Source organism: Kryptolebias marmoratus, linkage group LG12, assembly GCF_001649575.2.
Source record: "Kryptolebias marmoratus isolate JLee-2015 linkage group LG12, ASM164957v2, whole genome shotgun sequence".
Lineage (NCBI taxonomy): Eukaryota > Metazoa > Chordata > Actinopteri > Cyprinodontiformes > Rivulidae > Kryptolebias > Kryptolebias marmoratus.
The window spans coordinates 19,212,150-19,236,683 of record NC_051441.1 but is presented as its reverse complement, the minus strand read 5'-3'; the positions used below and the strand labels follow the sequence as shown (position 1 = coordinate 19,236,683).

Genomic DNA, 24,534 nt, shown 5'->3' with positions numbered 1-24,534 from the left:
GTGGGGGGGGGTGGGGGGGCGTCCAAGAAGCCACCAGAGGCCTGTGTGAGGGAGGCACACCGCAGCTGGATTTTAGTCTTCCACGACGGAGTTAAAGCGGGAAAGTTTGTAAAAACAAACCAGGATTTTAATTTTTTTTTCAAAGCAATCACTGGATGGATTGCCACGGATGATTAGGTTTCGCAGTCAACGCCGTTCGAGATGGCCGCCATAGCTGACCGACCTCAGCGAGCACAAAAATGGCTGTAACCCGGTCAGTGTTTACAGGCACCGAGCTCCAATTCAGTGTGGCAGTAGCCGAGTTATCCCCAGCACACGATCTGAGCGCCAACCGCTCGCGCAAGATCTGGTTTTAAAGCTTGGCCGCTAACTACTGGCGTCAGCTGTGGCTGTCTGTTAGCAAAATATCTCCTGAACAGCTGGACGGATTTGAATGAAATTCTCAGGAAGTATTCACCGACTTTACATCTACGACCGATTAACGTTTGGAGTCAACCCCGTTCAGCGCGGCTGCCACAATATATTGAGCGAAGTCCGCCCCGACAGAGACAGTCCGGCCCCGGAAGACAGTCCTGGTTGTTGCCCGTCTCTGGAGTTTCGTCCCAGAACTCGGAGCACAAGTTGCGCGCTTCAGGTTTATGGGCTGAACATAAAAAGTGACTAAAAGGACCTGATCCACAAAGAGATGGGTCCATTTTTTTGTCATATCCTCCCTGTTGCTGGTAACTCTTTATACAACCTTGACACTGACAAGCTAATGGCTAGTCCCGCAGCTCAGGCTAAGGTGGAGTTCAGCCATCTTAAAGCTTTGATCCTAAAAGTTTCATAGCGGTTCATAAAAACACTGTTTTAGAAACCATTACATTGACATCAATCTGTGAAATTCCTGCAGGAATGCACAGCCAAAGCACTACAGCTAGCTGCTGCTGCCCACACCGTAAAGGTCTGAGTATTATCTTACAACAGGTAAGATGTTAATTATTCAGAACTCTTCCACAAAAACCACACTTCAGAACATCCGAGCTATTGCTTTGAGCGCTTGAAAAGAAACCGAGGAGGGTTGGTGACTCCGGGCGACTTTGTTTTGGAGAGTTCTTTCTTTTCTGTTTTTTTTTTTTTTTTTTTTCTGGTGCGATGTTTGCTCATGCCTGCGAAGGAATCGCACAGGTGGAGGCCTGCAGACGCTGCTGGATGACGACGGATGAGCTGATGCGGCACCGTTTGGTGTGTGTGCGTTCAACCGGGACGTGTCGCGACGGAGTGTTTTCTCCCACTGCTGACAGATATCAGCCATGGTGTTCACCTCAGAATCTAAGACTTTTCAGCCGTTTTGAAGCGGGGCTTCTGGGGAGAGGCTGTAAACGGTATCCTACCTGTCGAAGATCAACCTCAGTTTGACGAAACAGAGTTTAATTCTGAGCAGACCGTCATTCTTAAAGCAACTCGGGTCTTAAAACTTCCATTTTTGCAGACCTTTCCGTTGCGGTCAATTGCGCAGGCGCAAACAGCGGCAGCTAGCTGTGGCACTTCTGGTGCAGCCTGGAACGCGTCCAGCAGGATTATCAATGCTTCCGCCAGAATATTCATCTGATGCAAAACCTGACGGCGGTGTTGAAACAGTTGCATTTTCAGGAATCAGTGTGACATTTTGAAGATTTGAGTCGTTTTGAGCAAAAAAAATCCAACCGGAAACACCTCCAGTCCTCAGCATTCAAGCGCTATTATTCACGCCTTTTACTCCACCCTCCAGCATTACAGCTATTCTGGCAAAAAAAAAAAAAAAACTGTGCTACAGCTAGCTGCTGCTGCTATTTGTACTTATAAATACCCACATCGTTCACAGTGAATAAACGTAGAATGTGAAACTGAAAGCGATGTAAAAGTTACCAATAACAGCAATGGCCGCCTCTACGAATTTGTTGCCTAATCTTTAATTTCTCCTCGCTATTTAGGATAAGTAGAAACTAATAAAAACACTGTTAGGAAATAAATAAATACATATAGAAAGGTAATGACAGATGTACCACTGTGTCACTTTTTGGCATTGTCGTTCTATATATCATTTTGATTTTGTTGTAAACCGGTGTACGATGACAAGAAAGTCTCCCTGAATACGGACAGCAAGTCTAAGCTGAACAGAATAAAATAAAAGTACTTTGAATGCAGGCTCTCATGAAGGTATACAAGTATTTTTTGTAAATACTGAGTAGCGTCTATGCCAGGGGTGGGCAATCCTGGTCCTTAGGGGCCACCATCCTGCAGGTTTTCCTTGTTTCTCTGCTCCAACACACCTGATTTGAATCAACGGGTGATTAACAGGCTTCTGCAGGACATGAAGAGGTCATTTAACCACTGAATCAGGTGTGTTGGACCAAGGAAAGAAGTAAAACTTGCAGGATAGGGGCCCTCGAGGACCAGGATTGCCCAGCCCTGGTCTGTGCTGTACTCAATTAGTCACTTTAGCTGTAAAATAATTAAAAAAAAACAAAAAAAACAAGGTAGACCTATATCAGGAGGTGACTTAAAGCTCCACAACTCTGGTTCTGATAAAACAACATGGAAGCTCCCCAAAATACCCAGCCCTGCTGGCTTCAACGTCCGTTAATGACAGTATCCGGGGACGTTTGGTCTCGTATTTTAAGACGCGTCAATGCTCCAGACTAGCCGTTAGCTCATCAATCCGGTCAGAATCGTACTCTGTTTCTAAAGAAAAAGTGAGTTCGTTCAGAGAGCTATCTATAACAGGTAAGATAGTAATTGTTCCACATCAAAATGGCTGCAGTATTCTTCTTTTACATGTGTTAAAAGGAGGGGAAAAAAATCCTACTTCCTACTACCAGATCCAGATTCAAAGTATCTGTCAAAGGAGCTGCAGAGGCTAACTTCTGCCAGTTTGTCTACCCCGGTAGAAAAACACAACCCAGCTCTGTAATCGGTAAACATGGTGCTCCTGGCCTGCAACGAGACGATGTTCGAGCTCGGGAGTCTCGTGATCTTTTCGGCCGGCGTCCGCCGCAGAGGCTCGCTCAGATCGCCTTTGTTACCAGATCCTCCTTTTTCTTTGTTTGTTTTTTTTTTTGCATTCGGAATTTCGACACGGGCCCCGAAACGAAAGGGATCTTCAGGTTCATGTGTTAACTTGCCGCTCGGCAAAGCCGCGGGGCTCTGCTCGCCCTTTTTCCAAGAGGGCGAGCGCGAAACGCCAAAGTCAGCCTGTCGCACGGACGCCGGGGAGAAAGACGGGAGCGGGAACAGCACGGTTGTGTTTGCAAAACCGCCGAGACGCTCGGGGCTCTGCCGCCGGGGTCACAACGTGCCGCCTCGAACACGTCGAGTTTCCCGCTCTGTTGTGCTAAATGTTTGCTCCACGAACGCTCTCTGTCAGTAACCCAGCTGATGTTTAGGCTGAGCACCTGAGTGTCGGATTACATCATAATCTGCCTCATCCTGAAGCAAAACGCAACCTAAATCTGCTTCTTCCATCTCGTTTCTGACTCCAGCCTGTGTGAAAACAACCAGGTTATCACCAATAAAGTCCTTAAATCGTCCGGTTTTTGCCTCACGAGCAGCTTCAGGGGACGAGCTCGCATTCACCGCAGGAAAATAAAAGGATAATCAGCGTTTTGTTTCCATCTGAAGCACGTTTACAAGCTACATTTTACTGTGAACCGCAGAAATTTGTAGTCAGCAGTCTGACTTTGACGAGTCAAAAAGTCATCTCTGTTTCCACCGTGTTTACACTGCTCTCCTGAGACTGCGCCGATATTCTGGTTATTTGTTTTTTAGGTTTTCTTCTGCGTCCCCACCACCTGTTCGCACAAAAATAAAACTTCTCGGGGAGAGTTATTATTATTAATGTTAAGATACGAAAAGGCAGATTCTGGTGGACTCTTTGAGACATGGAAACCGAAACAACAACAAAGCTGTTTTTACCAGTTGTTTTTAATTCCTGCATCCTAATCCTGCCCCCGTTAAAGTTTAATCGAGTGTCTAAATGATTCATAAGCAAGAACAAAGACAAAAAAAACAAAAACAAAGAGATTTTGGGAGATTCTTTGAGAGGCAAACTAAAAATGTGTTTTCTTTTGTATTTTGAGATGTCGTTAATGAGGACACGCTCACCACCTAGTGGTCAGGCGTGGTTACTTTAGCTTTTTTGGTTAAAACGCGACATAGAAACAAAGACAAAATAAATCTGTTTAAAAATATTTAAAGAACATAGACAGGGCTTGAGACAATTTTGTATTCCTGAGCCAATCTCTTAACTTTTAATATGCAACAAAACCTTAAGGTTAACAAAAAGCCACTCAAACCAGCAGATTTAAGAGTAAAAATTGCAAAACCTCTGCATATTTTATATACAGGAGTTGTCGACATGCAGCTAAAAGGAACCTCCTTCGATGTAAAATGGCCTCTGCTTTATAAAGACAGTTATATAAGGTATAATCTGGTGCTAAAGAGCTTATGTTTGCACAGAGAAAATAGCTGGAAAATGTGAAATATACAGTTTTAAGCTGTATGAAGGCTGGATTTTAGAAAACATTACCGTGAAAAAAAATCCAGAGTAAATGTGGTTAAGTAAAACTTAACACTGAAGGGAAATATTTAATCTTTTTATCTAAGTTCAGCTTTAATCAAACATTCAGAATATTTTGCATTGCAGTTAAAGGGAAAACAACAATCAATTCAAGACAGATTGTTTGGGGGAAAAAAAGCGGATTTCTTTATATTTATTACCTTAACATTCACACTGAAGAAAGTGTATTAAAGCTGTAGGATGTTTATACTTTAAACTAGCCGATTATCTGGTTACTTCCAATTTTTTTAAGTGATTTGGGAAGAATTTGTGTCCAAAGTTTCTTTTCTAACATGCTATAAATGCAGGATTTATTCATTTTGAGTCATCTTGATTGTTAAAATACTAAAAAATTCTAAAATAACTTTTAGCTTTTACAATGTATAGTTTTTTTTGGCCTAAATACAGTTTAAATACTTGATCTTACCTAAAAGTTAGATTTTTGTTGCACTTTGTCTAGTTTAAGGTTTTCTAGTCACTCTGATAAATCAAGAAAAAATAGTTTCAATGACCTTGTTTATCATTTTATTGGAATTCAGTCTTGTGGGTGTTTTGCATTTGTTCAAATTCAAATTGTTTCTATATTATTGACTGTGCAAATAATTTCCTTTAGCATTTTGAATGCTTTTATCTTCTTCAAAACCATCAAGCACCTCCGGCTTCTTTGGCCATCAGCTAGTTACCACACCGGTTGATCTAATAAATGTTCAAATCTGACTCTGGTTAGGGAATGAAATTAAGGAAAAGGAAATCTGTTTAGCGATTCAGAATCACCCGCACGGATCTTCCTGAAAAAAAAAAAAGGAGGTTTCTGGTTTCAGGAGGTCAAAAAGAACCACGGGCAGCAACAGATGTGGAGAAGAAGAAAAAAAAAAAAAAGGATTCGGCGCGCATTACTTATGGACCGAAGGGCAAAAACAACATGTCCGCACAAATAATTGTCCCTTTCAGTCCCTGCTACTGTCACATTGCTGGGACCGCAGGCGACAATGAGGGGGGGGGGAACAGCAGCTCTTAGAAAAAAAACACCACATCACAAAACCGTCTCTTTTTGGCCTATGTTCGCCCGAAGAGCGGCGTGACAATGCTGCGCCGAGTCCGAATCAGCCGTGTCGATAACCTTAACGGGAAGCTGCGTGTACGGTGGCGACTCGGTTCTTTAAAAAAAAGAAAGGGCGGGGAGGACAAGAACAAAAAAAAAAAAAAAACGGAGAGGTCGGAAACTTTCCCAAAACTGCCTGATGCGCTGATTGCATTGAGCCTCGACTCGGAGACATATGTGTGGAGACAATCACAGAACAGGCCAAGACATGGGAGGGGAGGGGGGGGTAAAAACTCCCCTGAATAAAAGCTCCAGAGAAGTAAAGCCCACTTCTAAAGCAGTGTTGAACGCTTTGCAATCAGACAAATAAAGGGCCAATCTAGCACACAATCAAACTAGAGATTTGGTGTGCTCTGCTGCCAGCAGCTCGGGACCTCCTCTTTCTGAACAAGGGATGCACTATTGACTACACCCCCCCTCTCTCTCTGTCTCCCTCTCTCTGCCAGTCTGAAAGGCGCGATGCCAGCCTTTTTCCACTGTTTGGGCATGCTGCCCTGCCCTTTATGCAAATGCTTCGCCGCCGTCGCTTGCTTCACAACCCCCCACCGTCTCGCCCCGCAAGGTCTGCGTCCTTCGCGCGTTTGCTTTCGAATGTGCTGCGAGCTGCGAGCTTTCTCGGCCGCGAGAAACGAATTAGTCCCTGTTGGCATGTGTGTGTGTGTGTGTGTGTGTGTGGGGGGGGTGCGCGGCTCTTAATTTAAAAGACCGTCCAGAGGCGGATCTTTGACTGAGGTGCGGTTCGGTGTCTGTGCGAGCACTGATAATGGAGGACATCTCCTGGCGAAAAGAAACAGCGGCATGAGGACAAAACGTGAAAGTGAGGGCGAAGTAAGGAGGAACTGAGTATTCAAACCTGTCAAATTCTCAAAGTGCCTGTGGAAACCTTATTACAATAGTTGTTGACTCAACAAACTACTCAACTATTCAACCTAAAGATACACAATGCATCTATGGGGTCTACTTTAATCAACTCAATGAAGGAACAATGATTAATTCAATCATTAATTTCAACAGAACTTTGTCGTGGTTACTATTAAATGGTGTCTCTTTGGGCATTTGGGCGGCACCGGACCACTTTACAGTCCTGACTGGCCACAAGTGATGCACAGTCCCAGCGTTCCCATGGCGATGCGAAAGCAAACACGTTTCAAGCGCTCCACAATCTGACTAAGAGTCTTTATAAGCCTTGGAACCATTCGGTTCAAAAGTGCCTTCCTCATCTGTACCGGAGCGTATCCCTTTACGGTTGGCTACGTAAGGGCTAACAGTTTTAGCCTCACAGACTTGGTAAACCCTTACAACTCCTTTCGATTTCCAAGAAAACGAACCCGACAGATAGCAATGTCTTACTGCTGTTGGAAGCTGACTAAGGAGGGGGAGTCAGCTTCAAAAGTGCAAAAAGTTGTTAAAATAAACAAATTTGCATATATAGTTAGCTTCCAACAGCAGTAACACGTTACTAACACCACGACAAGGTGGCAGTAATGCGCTACGTAGTTTCCCATCCATGATAGAGCTGTACGTAGCAGCCATCTTCAGCAAAACTTATACCCAAAAAACCGCTTTCAACACGTGTCTGGTTCTGCCATCATTGGTTTATTTGGAAATTTTACAAAGTGAGGTGAGCTACACCTTTATTTTACTGCTGGAAAACGTGCCCAATCCTCCACGCCAATCTAATAAACTGGTGAATCGTGAAGGAATACAAACATTCCCGCCTAGCAACCTCTGTTCCACCAGAGAGGGTGTTTTCTGCAGCAGGGCTTGTAGGAAATCGGCTGTAGGACCACTTGGTCTTTTTCTACGTGTGCATGGTGGTGGTATTTGAATATTAAAAATTGAATAATTAGCAAAAAATGTCAGCAAATGTCAGCCAAAAGGCATCGTGAAAGATACATATTTGTTTGCACAGTTCGACTCCAATTACAAATAGAAAACTGCACTCGCCTTAAGACTTGACCACAGCAGCGGCCAGCCAAGAGAGTCGAGACGAAAACCAAAGTCTCACATTAAAGAAAATGAACCAAAGAATAATAAGAAACATGAAAGACACGGCTGGAAAAGCGCACTGCGCTTTGATAGCGTTAATAAAGTGAGCTGGAGGCTGCTAAAGCTGGTAAAAGCAGAGTTTTATCTGTAGCTGTAGGGATGATTATGGACCAGATGTTCCATCTCCCTGACCACCAAGACACAAAGTCTTTCAGGCTTGTTCTTCTCAAATCTGTGGTCCTGATGTGACCAAAATGAAATCATTTCAACCCAGATAAAAGTTGTTTAAATGTATTCTATTTCACTATAATGGCTATAATGGATATGTTTCTCCCACAAAGGAATAATCTTGATCTCAGGGGTTGATAAATAGAATTTTTTTACTTTCATTCATAAGCAAAGATGTCTAAGCCGCAACAGCGTAAACCATCTCGATCGATCTCCACATATTAACTCCGAAGCCCCAACGCAACGGCCGCTTTGAGGCTGAGGGAGAATTAGGATTTTAACGGCCCTTTCTCTTATGGGTGAATGCTGTGACACGCAAACGCACGTCGCATCCTCGTCAGAAGTCGACGTAATGACGTTTTTTAGGAGCGGCACAGACTTTAGGTCAGTTTTCCTTCATTTCTGAGAATAGGCTTGTGATAAATACTGTAATATATACTGTGGACACAAGCTGTGACTGGTGTTTGGTCAGAAAATGGATGACGTTGTTTGTAAAAAGCAGTCACTGCTGTTAAAAGGACAATTTTCTGCTCAACATATAAAACAATACACTAATGAAGATATGAAAACATCCTTATTTCAGCTAACACTTATAATATTATACATTATAAATAAATCCATAAATTGACAGGATTTTGTCTTTTTTTTTTTTAAAAAAAAAACTGCTCGTACAGTTTACCACTGGTATAATAATTGGTTATCAACTTTTTTTTCCTTATTCGTTTATTTAGTTTAACGGACGTCAATGTGAAGTGCATTCGATTGACGTTTAGCTGTCACACACCCATATATGTATCAGTACTCATGGGGTATTTCACGCTTCATATTGCTTTAGAGTTTAGTTAAAAATATGTGGAAAGAAAACAACATTCAGCCCAATTTTATGGTTTTCTTTCAAGGTGATAAGGTTATGTTGTTGATATTTAATATATTCGACCTTGGTCTAGTCATTTTCTAAAACAGAGTTAAGGCCCCGTCCAAACCATTTGGGATCACTTTAAAAATGTCGATTTTTTTGCTGTGTTTGCGCCTCTCATCCACACACGACCTGAGTTTTTTTTCTTCTTTTAAATAAGCCTGACAAAGGGGAGATTTTTAAAGACTGAGCATCGTGTGTGCACATACGGACGCCTGATTGTGTTTTAAATTGTGGGAGCAAAAGTGCAGTGGTGGAATACGACAAACTGGTCAAATGTACATTGCTGTGGGAAACCAGAGTCAAACCTTCCGTTAAAAGTCTTTTTCTTTTTTTTTAACAGCTCATAGATGATTGCTGGTATGAAATCAAAAGTGGACATTTAAGAAACTTACACTTTTAGGCTAGATGTTAACCCCAAAATGCTCCTGCTGGGTATCATAAAGTGGAAGAGCAGCATAACGGGACTTTTACTGCCATTTTTAATCGACTCATTGATTTCCTGAGTTTCTGAATAGCACTCAAAGATTTTACTCTCCTCTGTCTGACTCACAGTCAGCGGTTCAAACCTTCGAAACACAACTTGAGCTTTCGTTTTCATTTCCACAGCCGGCTGACTGGCGAGCTAACGGCAGCTGAGTTGGACCGAACCATCGTAAAGCTGGAGGAAGGCGGGGGGAGCAGAATGCAGCACTTATTCTTAATATGATTATTTTAGTTTGTAACTAAAAAGGTAATACTAGAATCAATAAACACTACAGGCTTTTGTCTCACTGCAGGAATTGATAACATGCGGCTTTCAAGTTACTAAAAAGATACGCTTACACCGCCGCTTTAGAAAATGGAGGCGCACCTGCTCCAGTGACTGTACCAGAAGTGCCTGTTTTATCTTCATAAATGCTTTTCTTTCAGTTAGTCACTTTAGTTTGAATGTACTCTTCACTGAAACCAAACCGAATCTTCTCGTGTGAGCGACTACTCTGCATTACGTGCGACTTCTCGGAAAATAAATCGGAGCCGAACCCGACAAAAATGGCGTTTTTTACGAGTCGTTTAAAAATCGGCTCGACAGACCGAGTTCAGCTGAGAACCAACGGGTAGTAATGAGCACAAAAAAGCTGCTTTGAAGCAAGAGTTTTAAAAGAAATCGGTGTAACAGCGTAGAAAGGTGGTATCTGTATTTATTGTCATTAAATGTTAGCTTTAGGTTTAACCTAAAAAAAAAAAAAAAAACCTAAACTCAATATGTTTCACATGTTTTTTTTCAAGTTACTCAATCATCTTTGGTTTGATATGTACGTGTATTAATATGAATCGCAGAAATCTACTTTTGCTGCTTGGATTAAATTGGACTTTTGATTCTGAATAAGACAGGAACGAGTTCATCTACGGCTGTATTTGAACAAACTGTATTAAATGAGACCAAACGTAATTGGATTTCAATCTGACCCAGTTACCTTTTCTGAGATAACCTTTTAATGTGATCCGGTGCTCCGTGATTACATATAATTAATTGCTGATTGCATCTTGTGAAGTGTTTAATACTGTAGGCGCATTGTGTTTCATCACTAACAATAAATTTGTACGACAGGGTGAGGATGAGGTCCAATTAGGGCTTTGCATTGATGTCGCTCGGTTCAAAGCATCGGTTTTCTTTGACTTTAAGAACCAAAATCAGCAGTGGTATGATGCCCATCTAACCCCCTCCGCCCCGGCACCGGTGTTAAGTTTCGACCCGAGGATTTATAGCGTGCGTGCAGCAGTCTGCTGTACGAAACTCCAGGATTGTGTCACCGTACAGTTACATCATCGCCTTTAGCTGTGTCCTCGGCATCAGTGACTTTACAACAACTATAAAATGCTACGGCCGCAAGAAAAACACACATCGGGACACATAAGGGCGCAATTAGCTTCTATCAGGCTGAGCTCAAACTCTGTGAAAAGCAGAATGAAGTGTGTGTGCGCACGCGTGTGTGTGTGCGTGCGCGCGCGCCGGACGGAGGGAGGGAAATGAATGAGGCCTTTTTCTTGCAGGCAGAGCCCAGATCAGAGATCCCTAACTATGGGATTTGGTGCTGTTGCCTTTCTCCCCCTGAAGGGAGTAATTAGGTTAGGGAGGACAACTGGCGCATTGTTTTAACAGAAGAGGGATTGTGCGGGCCAAAGTCCCACCAGCAACATGCTTCCCTCGCAACGAAAAATGCCAAACGGATTCTGAGACGCTCCACGCACGTATACACACACACACACAAACACACAAACTATTTCTGCAGCCTCCTCTGCTGGGTTTTCCACCGAGAGGAAAATCGGTCTTTTAAAGCGCAGCGGAGAGCCTGCAAGTCCCATGAAATGTCAAAAATAGTCCGGCTGTGTCAGATTTCCTCCCTTGTTGTTGCAGTTGTGGGATTCTGGCTCCTTTCAGGACTCCCATCTCTTCAGCGTAACTGTGTATACCCTCTCTTGTATCCAGAGGCTTGGCAGCGCGCACTGTTTCTAACTAGTATAATATGGTTATGATGCATTTGCATTCCTTCCAGTCCCCTAGGAAATACAATATGCCTATATCATCGGTTTTAATCACGGTCTGCTTCCAAGGAAAGAAAAGAAGAATACAAACAGCCACGGCTATAGAGAGGCTTTCTCAAATATACTTCAAGTCCATTTAAATACATCCACTGCTGATTGATACAGAGTAAACCAAACAAATCATAGTGGTATAAGAAATAAAAGGACATGTAATGCTACTCAGTTTACTGTATTTATAATAGGCAGACTACAGACTCACCATTTCCCTCTCTTTCTTCCTGCCCCCTTCTTTTTCTCTCTGTGCCGCTTTTCTTTTCTATTATCTTTCTAAAGCGAAAAGGGAAAGTGACTCTCTCTGCCGCCACTGCAGCGGTCTGAGTAAGTTTTCTTAGACTTTGATTCTTTCGACTATTAAAAAAAAAGCATAAAGTGCACCTCCTGTCACTCCCACTCTCCTTTCTTATTCAGCCAGAAACCTGGATGAAGTAAAAGAGTCAAGTTGTTACTCAGCTGTGAAAACGGAGAAAAAGGAAAGGCTTGGATAAAAATGCGCCTGGGCCCGCGAGGCCCGCGACTGTCGTTTTCCAAAGACGGGTCTCCTTCCAGAGACGACCCAGTTGGGCGGCAGCTTCGTGAGGCGAATAAAATTATAAATATCCCCGAAGAGTTTCCGACGCCGAGTGCTCACGAGTTCAGCGACGGCATATGAAGTCAAAAAAACGAGACGGTGTCCTGTGTCGGTAGCCGCGATCGTTTTACAAACTCTAACCGAGAAGTTTCACGGTTTAAAAATAATCAGCGTTGTCAGGGCGAGTCGCACTGACGTGTCACCAAAGCAGCAGAGGAAATGGTGTCCATTGATGCCACTGTAGAATGGTAAAAGTGTATTTATTTGAACCCAGTAGCTGTTTCCTAATACTAACCAAGTAAAGGCATTGCCTAGGCTTACCATGAACAACAAAAGTTTTAGTAGAATCAACGTGGACTGACGCAATTCACCGTCTCCTTTAGATAAAAGCTTTTCACTTAATGGCTTTTTAGAATTTGGACCCCCTTCACGCTGGCTGCGAACCCCGCCACGCTTTCCGTGACCTATTAGAACGTGGCTGGACTGTGGCAAATCTAGAAAACCTCTTTCAGTTTGGAGGCAATCATGGCGGCTCTTAGAGTACTTTCCCCCGCTGTTTTCCACGTCCCTGAGACACTTTTCCCGCCACCTCACTATGTTCTATTTGCTTGCCCTGGCATCTTTCGGGCAACGTCTATCGGGCCCACATTAGGTTGTCTGGGTGACCCTCTCGTGATTGCAGTCATAGCCAGTGTGGCCAGTCCTGCTTCGGGTTCTGTGCATGACAAAGTCACGCTAGCGCAGGCCCCACATCATGGATGCCGCCGCTGCCGCTCGAATATGCTGCCGCCATGGTGATAAACCGCCACAACCTCCATCCTGCATCCTCCATAGCCTACCATGACTGTATTAGGGAGCCCACTAAGTCGACCCACATTTTGGTTGATTTTGACATCATAGAGAGGTCGTCATCCAGTGCAAAGGGGTCCTTCCTGAATATAACTGCTTTGCATTATATTCTTATTGGACTCAAATGGACTCTGCAGAACTGGGTTTGAATGGGAATCTGACCACCACTGGTTCAATCTGTAGTTGGAATGAACCGGACTGAACTGGACGGACGACTTTTTGTTGGGAGATTTGTTGAGCTCCACAAACAAACGGAATTAAACTGAATTAGTAACACAGACTTAAATATAAAAGTGGGAAAAAAACCAACCATCTCAAACCTGACTCCTAACATCACCATTCTACATGAAAGAAAAATCACTAATTTTGGAGGAAGGAAGAAGAATCAATTGGTCCTGCAGTGTTATATGTGAGGTTTTGGGACTTGTGGCTTTTATCTGCTTCCCATTGCCTCAAGTAGGAGAAATAATTGTTCTTTATTCCAGATGATGGCCATGATGAGGTCGGTTTCAGGTTTCGCTGGGCTTTTCTGTTGCCTCAGAGACCGACAGCAGCTTGACAAATCAGACAGCCATCTGCATGTGGGTCAGTTCCCTTCACGTCCCATTTCGGCAAAATACAAAAAAAAAAAAAAAAAAAAGCTGCGTCAACAAAAGAGACGGTCCTTCTCCATTACTGCTAAAGGCGATCGCATCACAAAAAGGGCTCCTTCAAGACTGCAGCTCGGAGAATATTGTGTCGAGACTGACACGTCGATAACAAAACGGCAGTGAGCCGAATGCAGCGTTTTGAGGGGAATTTATACAGTGTCACGAGTGTTTGAAGAGAAGAGATTGTCTTACTGCATGAGCTCACCGAGTAGAGATAATTCTGGCCCATCTGTGTTTTATATTGAGGCAGTGACATGAAATCCTCATCCTGCATGGAATTTTCCAGTCAAACATACACGTTTTCATGTAAAAAAAAAAAAGAAAAACACTAATCCTATAGCAATTTCTGTGAGCCTAAACAGAGCAGAAAGTTTATATCTAAATTCTCTCTTCTCTCTCAGGGTAAGCTGCAGCTGGAGTTGGGATCACCAGTTACCGGGGCCAAGAAGAGAAGCCGCAGAGTTGTTTTTTGCGTCTAACCCTGAGCCCCGCTTGGCCTCGATCTCTCCTACTCAAATCTACTCCACTTTGATCCTTATGCTTTCTTTTTTGTTGTTGTTGTTGGTTTTTTCGGCAGGGGTCTTTTTGACTCTACTGTACTCGGCTCCATTATCGAGGGCGGCCTCAAACCGCTCCGGGCCCCGCAGCGCCGTCCAGCAAAATGCAGGCCACGAGGAGCACAGAGTGCGCACTCATACCAAACACATACACAGACACTTCCACACAAACAGAGTCAGTTAATAACACACAAACTCCCGCTGTCCAGCGCTGCTTGCTCACAGCTGCCAGGCCTCCTCAGAGTTCATACGAGGTAAAGATATGCTTTATTATGCAACCGAGTATAGATTTTCCACCTCTTGGTAATGTGCCAACTTCCTGCTCTAGAGGAGAAAGCTCCAGCACTTTGTTCCCTGGGGTGACAGCTATTTCTCACCGGACAGGGTGGTCAAAGTAGATCCAGGGGCAGTAACAGACCGAGAAGGTGAATGGAAGAAACAAAATAAAAAAAAGCATATTTGTCAACCAATGATTAAGTTTTAGTGTAAATGATTAGCTGTAACTTTAAATCCTACTTCTAGTCTGTCTTCTTTCCCTAGCTCTGGAAATCAGGTCACAACTGTTTTCATTACTGTTTGACTTGCGGGTTCACGAGCCTCCAAGCGTCGACGCTCCTCCACCCGCCCCCCCAAGACAGGAAAAGATTTTCCCTCCAACTTTAACCCAATAAATGCCTATTAAGCCCAATCAGAACCTTCAGCTCGTGCAAAGTAAAACGGGATCCTTCAAACGCCGACGCCAAGTCATGGACTTAATCACTGCTGGACTCCAATTCTTAGTTGTTGAATAAGATGTGAATTGCAGTCCCGCATGGTCATTGAATCAGTAGACCCAAGACTTGGCTGTATTTTGTCTTGTCTACAGCATGAGGTAATGCAGTGCGATGATGAAAGAAAGCCTCGGGAAATCTGAGGTTTAATCAGTGAACGAAACAATGCCCCTTTATCCCAGCCTTAGTTGAATGAAACCAAAGAAATGGCTAAAAAACAGATAAATGATATGACATCATTGACTGGCATGGCTGGGTGTCATTTAATCGAAGCCAACACCGTCACTTCTACGTCAACTGTGGCTTGGATGGATGGATGGATGGATGGATGGATGGATGGATGGATGGATGGATGGATGGATGGATGGATGGATCGAACACATAAGCACCATAGATTAACAGCTGGGCGTTTCTTTCCTGGCTTGCTGTAATAGTCATTTCGATCCAGGGGTACTTATGCCTGGGGGGTACAATCGCAGTTGCCAGGAGGGATGTGAAAAGAATGCAAAGTAGCTCAACTAATTTGAGAAAACAGACATCTGAATAAAATCTGCATATTGAGTCAGATATAACACCTGAACACTAAGCCCCTGTTCCGACATTCAGCCAGGATCTGTTTTTTTGTTTTTTGTTTTGGCGTTTCCAGACTGGATCTAGATAGGTTTTGGGATATCTGGACACCAGACACTATGAATCTGAAAGCCATTTTCCAAACCGAATCCAAAGAACATCCCAAGGTGCTTTAAGAAGCTACTTCACTTGCAGCGCTACAGGTAAAAATGCTGCGCCACGAGCACAGCTACCTACAGTACATCGCCAGAACAGCGACCTAAAACAGACCAGAAATGTCGGAAGACACAAAACTATTTTACAAATACAACAGACAGTCAGTTCTAGAGATGTGATTAGAAAAATGAGTGAGATTAGTCGATCACAATGTAGCTTAGAACAGCGGTTGAGTATGCAAAAGCTTTATAGCAAACAAATAAACAATTTGCTAAAAGGAAGTCAACAGTTTCTAATAATTGGACTCAATTTCAGAAATAGTGTTAGCATGTGATAAATAAAATAAAAGATGAAATAGTCGTGAAATAGCAGTAACATTTCAGTTAGCTAAATGTGTTAGTTACTGTAGCTAAATGCAGTATATGGTTGCTAACTAGCTAGGAACGTAAGTAGAGCCTTTTTGCAGCCCTTATTTATTGACTCTTCTTTAAAACAACCACATAGAGAACCCTATAGAATGTATGTGTTCCATAAAAAGTGTTTATATTTACATGAACTGGTGGTACGTTTTAAAAGCCCAGAAGGGATCTTCACCAAAAGGTACTTTCGGACCAAACTGTCAAAAGGACTGACTCCTTGAGGGGTTTTAGGGACCCTTGATCCTTCTATAGAGCACAGTCATAAGAATCTACATGTTTGCTTTCGCACAGCCTGGGGAAATCTGGGACGTCTCAACGCTCGGCTGACTGTCTCCACGGCTCTGTGCATGCGATGTTCACTTCCAATAACAATGGAAGAGTCCATACGGAGAGCTGGGTGTTGTTGATTTAAGGCAGAGTTTGACAGAGTGCTACAAATATATAAACGAAGAAGTTGTCGGAGCCGATACGCACACGTCAAATCAATCTACTCTAGCAGACAATGGCGACGGCTGACTAGAATCTATTTTAGCAATACAAAAACAGCCACATTTGATTTTCTACATCGATCAGTGGATGCTTATGTTTGGACCAATCACCTGAGAGTCCCTATTGAGCCAAGGAAGAATGTCGTTTGAAGTAGGAGCTAAAATTGACCCAAAGTGGACGACTACAAATGGCCACATAATCCTTTACCTAAGTTTTTTTGGGTCTACTGTTCAAATCGAAAAAAGAAGCAAACACCATAAAATGGTTAAAAGTACTGTGAAGTGGTCTCTTGTGATTCAAAAGCACCTAGCATTGCAGTAGATTCTAGTTAGCAGCAAGCTAAAATTGATAACTCAAAGTAATTTAAGGCAGTTTACCAAAAAGAGACGACAAACAACTTGAAAAGGCGTCTTCAACCAACAGAAAAAAAAGGGCTAAAAGAGCTCATGCCGCCTTAATAGATCAACTGAATATCAAACGGCTCGGGATAAAATCCACCATGTTGACGGATGCTCGTGCATTTCACGAGCGCTTTTAGTTTGACAGAACTGTCAGAGTAAATTAAACTTGAAAAGAAAAAAAAACAGAAAAAGAAAAAAGGTGGCGGCGTTGGTTGGGGGGGGGTGGAACCACTTTTCTTTATCACATTTAGAACACTCACGGTTTCCTGCTCCAAGGCAGTCTTAATGAGTGTGATTTGTTTTCCTGAAAGAATGCACACCTGTGCCTCGTGAGATTAAATATGCGCAGGTGGGTTATGCACGAAGCGCACAAACCGGAGCTTGCGTGCGCGCGGTTGAAAATGAGATCGAGCACACCTTGCTGCGTGTGCGGACGGTTGCAGAATCGGTGACTACGCGTGGCTATTTACCATCCGTTTTGCACTGTGACAACGAGTATCTGTGTGCCATGTTTGTATAAATGCCTGCATCTGTCACTCTTTTTATTTTTATTTTTTACGGCCAGTCGGTGCATATTTGCGAGGCTGCCTGCGCAACGTGGACGTCTACGAGGGCAGGCTGCAGTCAAACATTCGGAGGGTAAACTGGGCTCAGATTTCATCCAGATTAATCTGGAAGCTTTGTAATGAGAGGTCTACTGTATATATTTAGCCGGTGCAGTGAGATATAGGTCAGACAGACAGGCAGGACATGCCCAGATTGCCCACACTGAAGTGACCTTGAGTGGGTCGTCGATGTTCCGCAACAACAACTCTCTATCCGCCGAGCTGATACGGCGGCTTTGCCGGGGTCCTAATCTTGACCCCCGCGGATTTCACAACAAAGTCTGTGATTTAATATCATATCGCCTCGTCTTTGATGGAAATGTGACTTGTTGACTGCAAAGAGAAGAGCAGAGAAGGAATTACTGTCAACGTTCTCTCCATTTGTTGATACTGGCAGCCGTTCAAATGTACTCAATGCAGGAACAAAGCACGCTCAGAGACATTTCTCGGTCTGTCCTCGGTGGGTCTAGGCATGAAACAAAACTGACAAAACACTAAAATGTGCAATGCTTTTTTCTTTTTCTTTTTTCTTTTCGTTTCGCAAGGCGCAACGTGACTTTATTTGCAGAGATCCTTTGCGGAAATAACATTTCAGGCTCGTGGAAGCATCTGAAGCGGCTTTAAAACAGATAAATTAACGCGAGTTAATTGAAAATTAACACGTGCAGTAACGGACTGCAACATATTACAAGTGCAAAGCTCCCCGCTAATCCCTTGCTCCACTTTTTAAAAGGCCCCAACCCTGAGAACCACACTTTGATAATCATTACTTGTATGTTTGAGCTTTAATCTGCAGGATTGTGAATGATTAGCACTCGTGCTCATCTGTTTCTGTTTTCGCTCAGTTAAAGATCAGAGTTCGGGACGGTTTAAGCACCACCGTGTGACGTCACCGATTATCCAAGTCACTTGGCTTCAGGTGCAACTTCAGGAAAAGTGTAATAAATAAGGGTGTCGATGCATAAACATTGAAACATCCTTTTTGCTGAACAGCTGTAATTTGCTATTTCAAATCTGCAACGCCATCAGCTTGGTTTTAACTCGTGCAAAAGTACATAAATATTTGGTGAGCTATGACCTTTGGTAGCAATAGGCATTTTTGCATGGCTTAGGCAAAATTGGCAAAAAAAAAATGTGAACAATTTTCACATCAACAATAAGATTTTGGCAAAATGAGTGAGAAAACAGCTCTTTTTGGAGCTCTGTAGCTCGGGCATACTTCACAGCAAAAGCATCATTCAAGGTTTAAACAGGTCACCGAAAGTTGGACTTTACATGACTGAACTGGCTTTTTTTTTTTTTGTAATTCTAACACAATCGCAGTTTAAGCTTGACAAGTTTTGAAGATTTCACCACTACACGTTCAGCTGTTTAAACCAGTCGGGTCCAATCCCGGTCCCGGAGGGCCACTTATCCTGCACGTTTTAGTTGTTTCCCTGCTCTTCAGCAAGTCTTCAAATTCTCCAGAAGCCTGTTAATCACTCAGTCACTCAAATCAGGTGTGTCACAGAAGAGAAACATGCAGGATAGGTACCCTCCAGGACCAGGATTAGACACCACCGGTCTAAATTCTCCAGACTTTTTTACAGAAAACTCATCTTATTCCCACAAACTACACTATACGTTTCTTAGACAGTCTAGACTTCAAAACAAAGTCATTTTTGTCCCGATGTGTCTCTCACTGCTATACGACTTACATCTTTCTCTCAAATCCCTCCAGACTGCAGAGTGCACACACCCAAACTCTTATTGACTTCCATTATATTTTAGCTTAGATCTTTCCCATCAAAACTGGAACTCAAGGGGTTTTTTAACTTGTCATACAGGATGTCCTACATAAAACACTGAAGACACATTAAAAAATGACACTTATGGTTCAAGAATGTTTCAGTGCAATATATAGGGTTTGCAAAGTGACCGTTTTTCCTTTAAGGAGTGCTGTCAGGGAGTGACAGGGACAGGTGTGCGGTTACCATGGTGACATTAATGAGCCACTGGCAGCAGCTTTTGATCTTAGTTCGCCTCGTCCACTTCTTCCACAGTTTAATCATCGAAACGTCTGCGTTTTGTCAGCTACGAATGTTACAAAAACAGGTCCGGATAGCAGACGTATGTCGGAATTTCCCTGGCACCCTTGTAAATTTCTTCAGAAAATTTTAAGAGTTGCAATGTCTTTCTTTCTTTTTTTATTGTTATTAATATTTTTATGTCCTGAAAAAAAGCTCCTAGAGGGGGTCTAGGTTACTGCAAACAGTTCATTAGTTTGAAATGATACGCCGGCTCTTGACAGGCTGGATGATGTAAAAAGGCAATCTGAGGCTGATGAGGAGCAGAAGGACGAAGACGAAAATGTGCGTTTTTGACGGCCCTGTGATGTCTTTCGGCAAAAAACCCACTCCGCCACGCCCTTTTCATGTACGCACTCTGGTCTCGCGCGCGCACACACGCACTTCATGTGTGCTGCCACGTTTCCCTCAACTGCCCTTTCGGGTTCCCACTTTTAATAATAACCACATGCTATTATTTACATTATTGACTCATATGTTGAGGGCAGAACACGCTATGCTAAGAAACCCCAAAAATGACAAAGCTCCCAAATATTTGCCAACGCATCTGCTGGTAATACCGCACTTTGCTTCTGCGGTTTTTATCCTTCCCAAAAAGAAACAAAAAAAACCCTTTCCACCCCCGACCCCCCCATCCCCGGCCCTATTCTCTTGTCTCATATTGTACACTAAGTATTTTGTGTCCCTGTGTATATTCTAGCTCAATTATGTAATTTAGCACTCGTGTGTGTGTGTGTGTGTGTGCGAGCGTGTGTGTGTGTTTGTAGCCATGGCAACGGCACAACATATCGGCGACCGCAGAACCGCAGTGGGGCCACGGGCACTGCCACGGTCGTGCCAAAAACTAATCCATGCCAGAGGTGACATGAGCACAGGAAGAGCGAGGCAGTAGGAGATGGCATGGCACACACATGCACATACACACACACAAAAAAAAAGAAACACCAGCGTATTCCTCTCCTCTAACTCCTCGCCTTCCTTTTAAAACAGTGGATATCCTCCCATTCTTCTTGGCTGGAGCCTCCCATGGCAATAGCGGTAGGAATCCATTCTCCACGGATGCTGGGACAGCTGTGCAGATACTGAATAGGACGCAGTTGGTTCTGCCTCTCTCTCTCTCTCTGTCTCTGTCTCTCTCTCTCTGCATGCGGCTGCAGATAAAAACAACTACATGCTACTTAATTCAAATCTATATCACCCGCTGCCAAGATGCGCCCAGCTCATCTCATCTTTGTCTCCGGCACCAAAGAGAGCTCTGAATGTCTTTGCGGGAAAATAAATAAATAAATAAATAAATAAATATAAATAAAAGGGAAAGGAAGGAAAAAAAACAAAACAAAACTGTGCTGTAAATTTCCTGCTGCTGACACATGGTGGCCTTCAGTCACCAGCTGACAATAAACACACACAATTTATGACAAACTAAGGCATTAATCACGAAAACCGTCATCGTAAGCCCTTCGAAAGACGGAGCGCAAATAACTCACAACATGCTACCAGTTCTGAAGCTACAAAAGCTCACTTTTGAAGCTGTTTTTTGTTAGGGGGACAGCTTTGTTGAAGGCTGGAAGGAAGACAGAAACACTCAAAATGCCACTTCATACAGCAGCTGGGAGTTCGTTGTTCGCTGGATCGGCGTCATGACCCCTAAGTGACCTCCTAAACCAAACACCTCGGGCAACCAGGTCCCCTGACCTAACGTGCACGACTTGGCCACAAGGAGACCGCATCAGATCGGGCCCGCCCGTCAGTCAAACGCGCGGCCTGAAAGAAGGGCCCGACGCCGAGTGCTCCGCTGGCCCGCGTCACTTTTTCCGCGCAGACATCCCCAAAAGCCGAACTGAATATGTGGAATCAAACTAACTGAACCAGAACCCACAGTGACACGATGATTTCATGTATGTACGCGAAATGTAATACTAGCAGTCGGAGCGGCTCCCAAAACTGACGCCGCGGATGGTTTTTTAACGTGAAACTAAAGTCCAAAGTGATCATTCGCAGGACTGTAACTGGCATGGCAGCACATAAAGGCTGAGAGCCAAAAAAGGAATGCGTGTATAACTCTCAAATATATATATATATATATATATATATATATATATATATATATATATTTATAGTTTCTTTTTGCTTTAATAGCCTGATATAAAGTATGCAATGTAAAATTAAATAAAATAANCTTCTAAACAGCTGTTACAAATCAAGCCATGGGAAGAGGCGGCTAGAGACAGCATGCAGTGTGGGGGGAAGTAGGGGGGCGGGGGGGTTAGTCTCCAAATATGTGCAAGGTTAGGGCTTCGAAATCCAGATATAGATGACATTCATTTAATCAGATCGCCACATAAAACGAACCGGCTGCAGCTTTCCCGCTCTGGATCCCGCTTTGATGTTTTCATTTAAGGTGCTGCTCCCTGATAGCACGAGATTACAGCTGATGGTGAGGTAGGGCAAAAAAACAAAAAAAAGATTTCTTCTTAGAGAAACGGATGGTTTGATGAAAACATTCAAAAAAAAAAAAAACAAGAAACAACTAGGTGTCTGTCAGGACTATAACTATGGTTGGAATTATGGCGGGAAAGGGAGAGTTTTACCCAACTAAATAAGACTTGGACGCCACCAAAAGACATAAAAAACAAGTGCTAAGTAATCATGCATTATACAATAGATTTATCCTTTTTCAGCATGGTAGAAGACTTGTATTGGGATTTCAGAGTTCCCTAACCTGGACTGTGCCAACCCTTTACCTCCCACCATCCGTCACTTTTACCATTAATGGAAACTCCCCCCCCCCCATTCCTTCCTGGGTGTTCCAGCCACAAGCCAAGTGGATCCAGCCTAAGTAACAAGGTAATATTCCACCAAGGGCACATTTTGGTTTTCTCTTCAGAGTTTTTGAACCTGGAGGTGAATGCTGACGCCGCAGCTTTTCCTATTAGCAGGTTAGCCAGCTCGCCCGAGGCCGTTTTCTCTCCAAACATTTCTTGGACTACAGGGAGCAGCTACGGAGCCGACTTTCTCCTCACCAGTGATTCCCAAAGTTTTCACTTTCCCACCTCAAATAATACGAGTTTCAGCGCCTTGTGACCCCGAACTACTGCTTCCTGAAGCACAAAACTATTACAGATGAGCCAAATAAACAAGGATATATTCTTACAAACAACTATTGTTCAGTATTGTGTTTATCTCTTGTAACAATATCAGCAAAAATATATTAACCTCAATCATTTACGCCGCTCCCTATTTGGTTTGTTATGACCCATAATGGGGTCCTGACCTCAACTTTAGGACCACTGCCCTATGCCATATATGCCACACCAAAAAAATAAATTTCATTAACTTGTTGGTTACTAAGGATAAAAAACAAACAGTTATTTATATTTTAGAGCTTCTGTTTTCCATAAATAAAATGTTTTTGTTGTTATCTAACTACTTAGCACTTGTTATATTTAACAAAGTTTTACTCTACAGCCACATCTACACTACATATATATGTATACGTTTTAACACATATTTTTCTGTCCATTTATATGTTTTTCTCCGGCTACATGACCCTAAGAAAAACACGGGAATCTGTGCCACTACTTGGTGAGAACGCCCACATCAACAACATATCAAAAAACAAAGACAGACATGCTTGGCTTGGCTAAAGATTTCCCACAAAATAACTGGAGCTCGTCTTTATTTGGACATCGTTTACAGCGTCCTCTCCAGTATTGAACGATTTCAGCACGCCATCAAAGTTCTCAAGCGACACGATCGGGATGAAGTGAGACGATGGTAAAATAAGACGACAAAAACAGCTCCACTGTTGTTGTGGTTTCCGAGGTATGGGCTGCTACGTCGTTGTTCCCCAAACGTTCTGCTCCTTTAAACGCCAAAAAACTGAGCTCGTAAAGTTACGTAAACGGTTTTGAAGCAGCTCGGTTTTTCCTCAACAAACAGCTCAGTTTGTGTGTGAACGAAAGGCACAGAAATTCGACATTTTCAAAGTAGCAGTCGCTAAGGAGGCTGCCGCCCCAAACATGTTAAACGAGGGAAACGGTTAGTACTAAATCATTAAAAACATAAGACTAAGCCAGGATTAGGCATTTGAGCATAACACATCCATTTACTTTTCATATCTTTATTAGCACTCAAATAAGGTATTTATTATATATATATATATATATTTTTTTTTTTTTTAAGAGGAAATTTGAGTAAATTTTTGTTATACTTATAAAATTATTATGTGCTCTCTGCCTTTAATAATAGTGAAGAACAGACTATTATACATGTTATTTGGTACTAAGATCTCATGAATGTGGAACATTGTGTAGCTCTGATTTTGTTTAATGATCACCTGTTCTAAAGGGCTTTTTTTTTGCCAGAATATTTTGTTTGTAACGTTTGATTACAATTTATTTTTGTGGGTTTTATGCTCTTTGAACTGTTATAAAGAATGCAGTTTATCATAATCTATATAGACGGCAGATATTACATTGCAATAAGTAAAATCAGTCTCAGATTCCCATTGTATAATCTGCGCCCTAATTGCAATAGAGAGTTTTATGAGACAGGAAAAGAGGAACTGAAATAAATTAATTTAATCTATAACGTCCAGCGTTTAGAATACATCAGGATAAGTACTGTTTAATGTCTTGCTGTGATTTTTTTTTTTACCTCTGTTCATAAATGTCACAAGTGATTTGCCTGGATTGAAAATAAAATTTCTACTGACGCTAAAACAAATATTTTAAAATTACATTAAAAAAATGTTTCAATAAAATTGTGAGTGGGGGGGAGGATTTCCAGGAGTGGGTCAGCGTGTGCGTCCCTGCAGGAGCACCATTAAAAAAAATTATTAAAAAAGAAATAAAAAAAAAAGAAAAATGAAAAGTAAGAAGAATAAAAAAAATTTAAAAAAATAACACACACACCTAATGTTGAATAAATAGGGACTTACCACTAAGGCATTGTTTAGAAGGTGAGTGGGGTAATACTTTAGCGTGTTAAGAGGCGAGGAGAGCAGGGGTCAGCGTCCAGGCGGGCAGAGAGGAG

At 42.7% G+C, this 24,534-nt stretch overlaps 1 protein-coding gene across 6 annotated transcripts in view; it reads right to left on the bottom strand.

Moving 5' to 3' along the window:
- The window catches only part of nfixb (nuclear factor I/Xb), a 169,616-nt gene that overhangs the window by 122,888 nt on the left and 22,194 nt on the right, over positions 1 to 24,534 (bottom strand). For 2 of the 6 annotated variants that reach the window (XM_037978756.1, XM_037978757.1), the window contains exon 3: positions 24,440 to 24,475. The exons of the other annotated variants lie outside the window; for them this stretch is intronic. In XM_037978756.1, the coding sequence (XP_037834684.1) occupies positions 24,440 to 24,475 (36 nt within the window). The remainder of the gene's footprint in view (positions 1 to 24,439; positions 24,476 to 24,534) is intronic. 6 annotated transcript variants of the gene reach the window in all.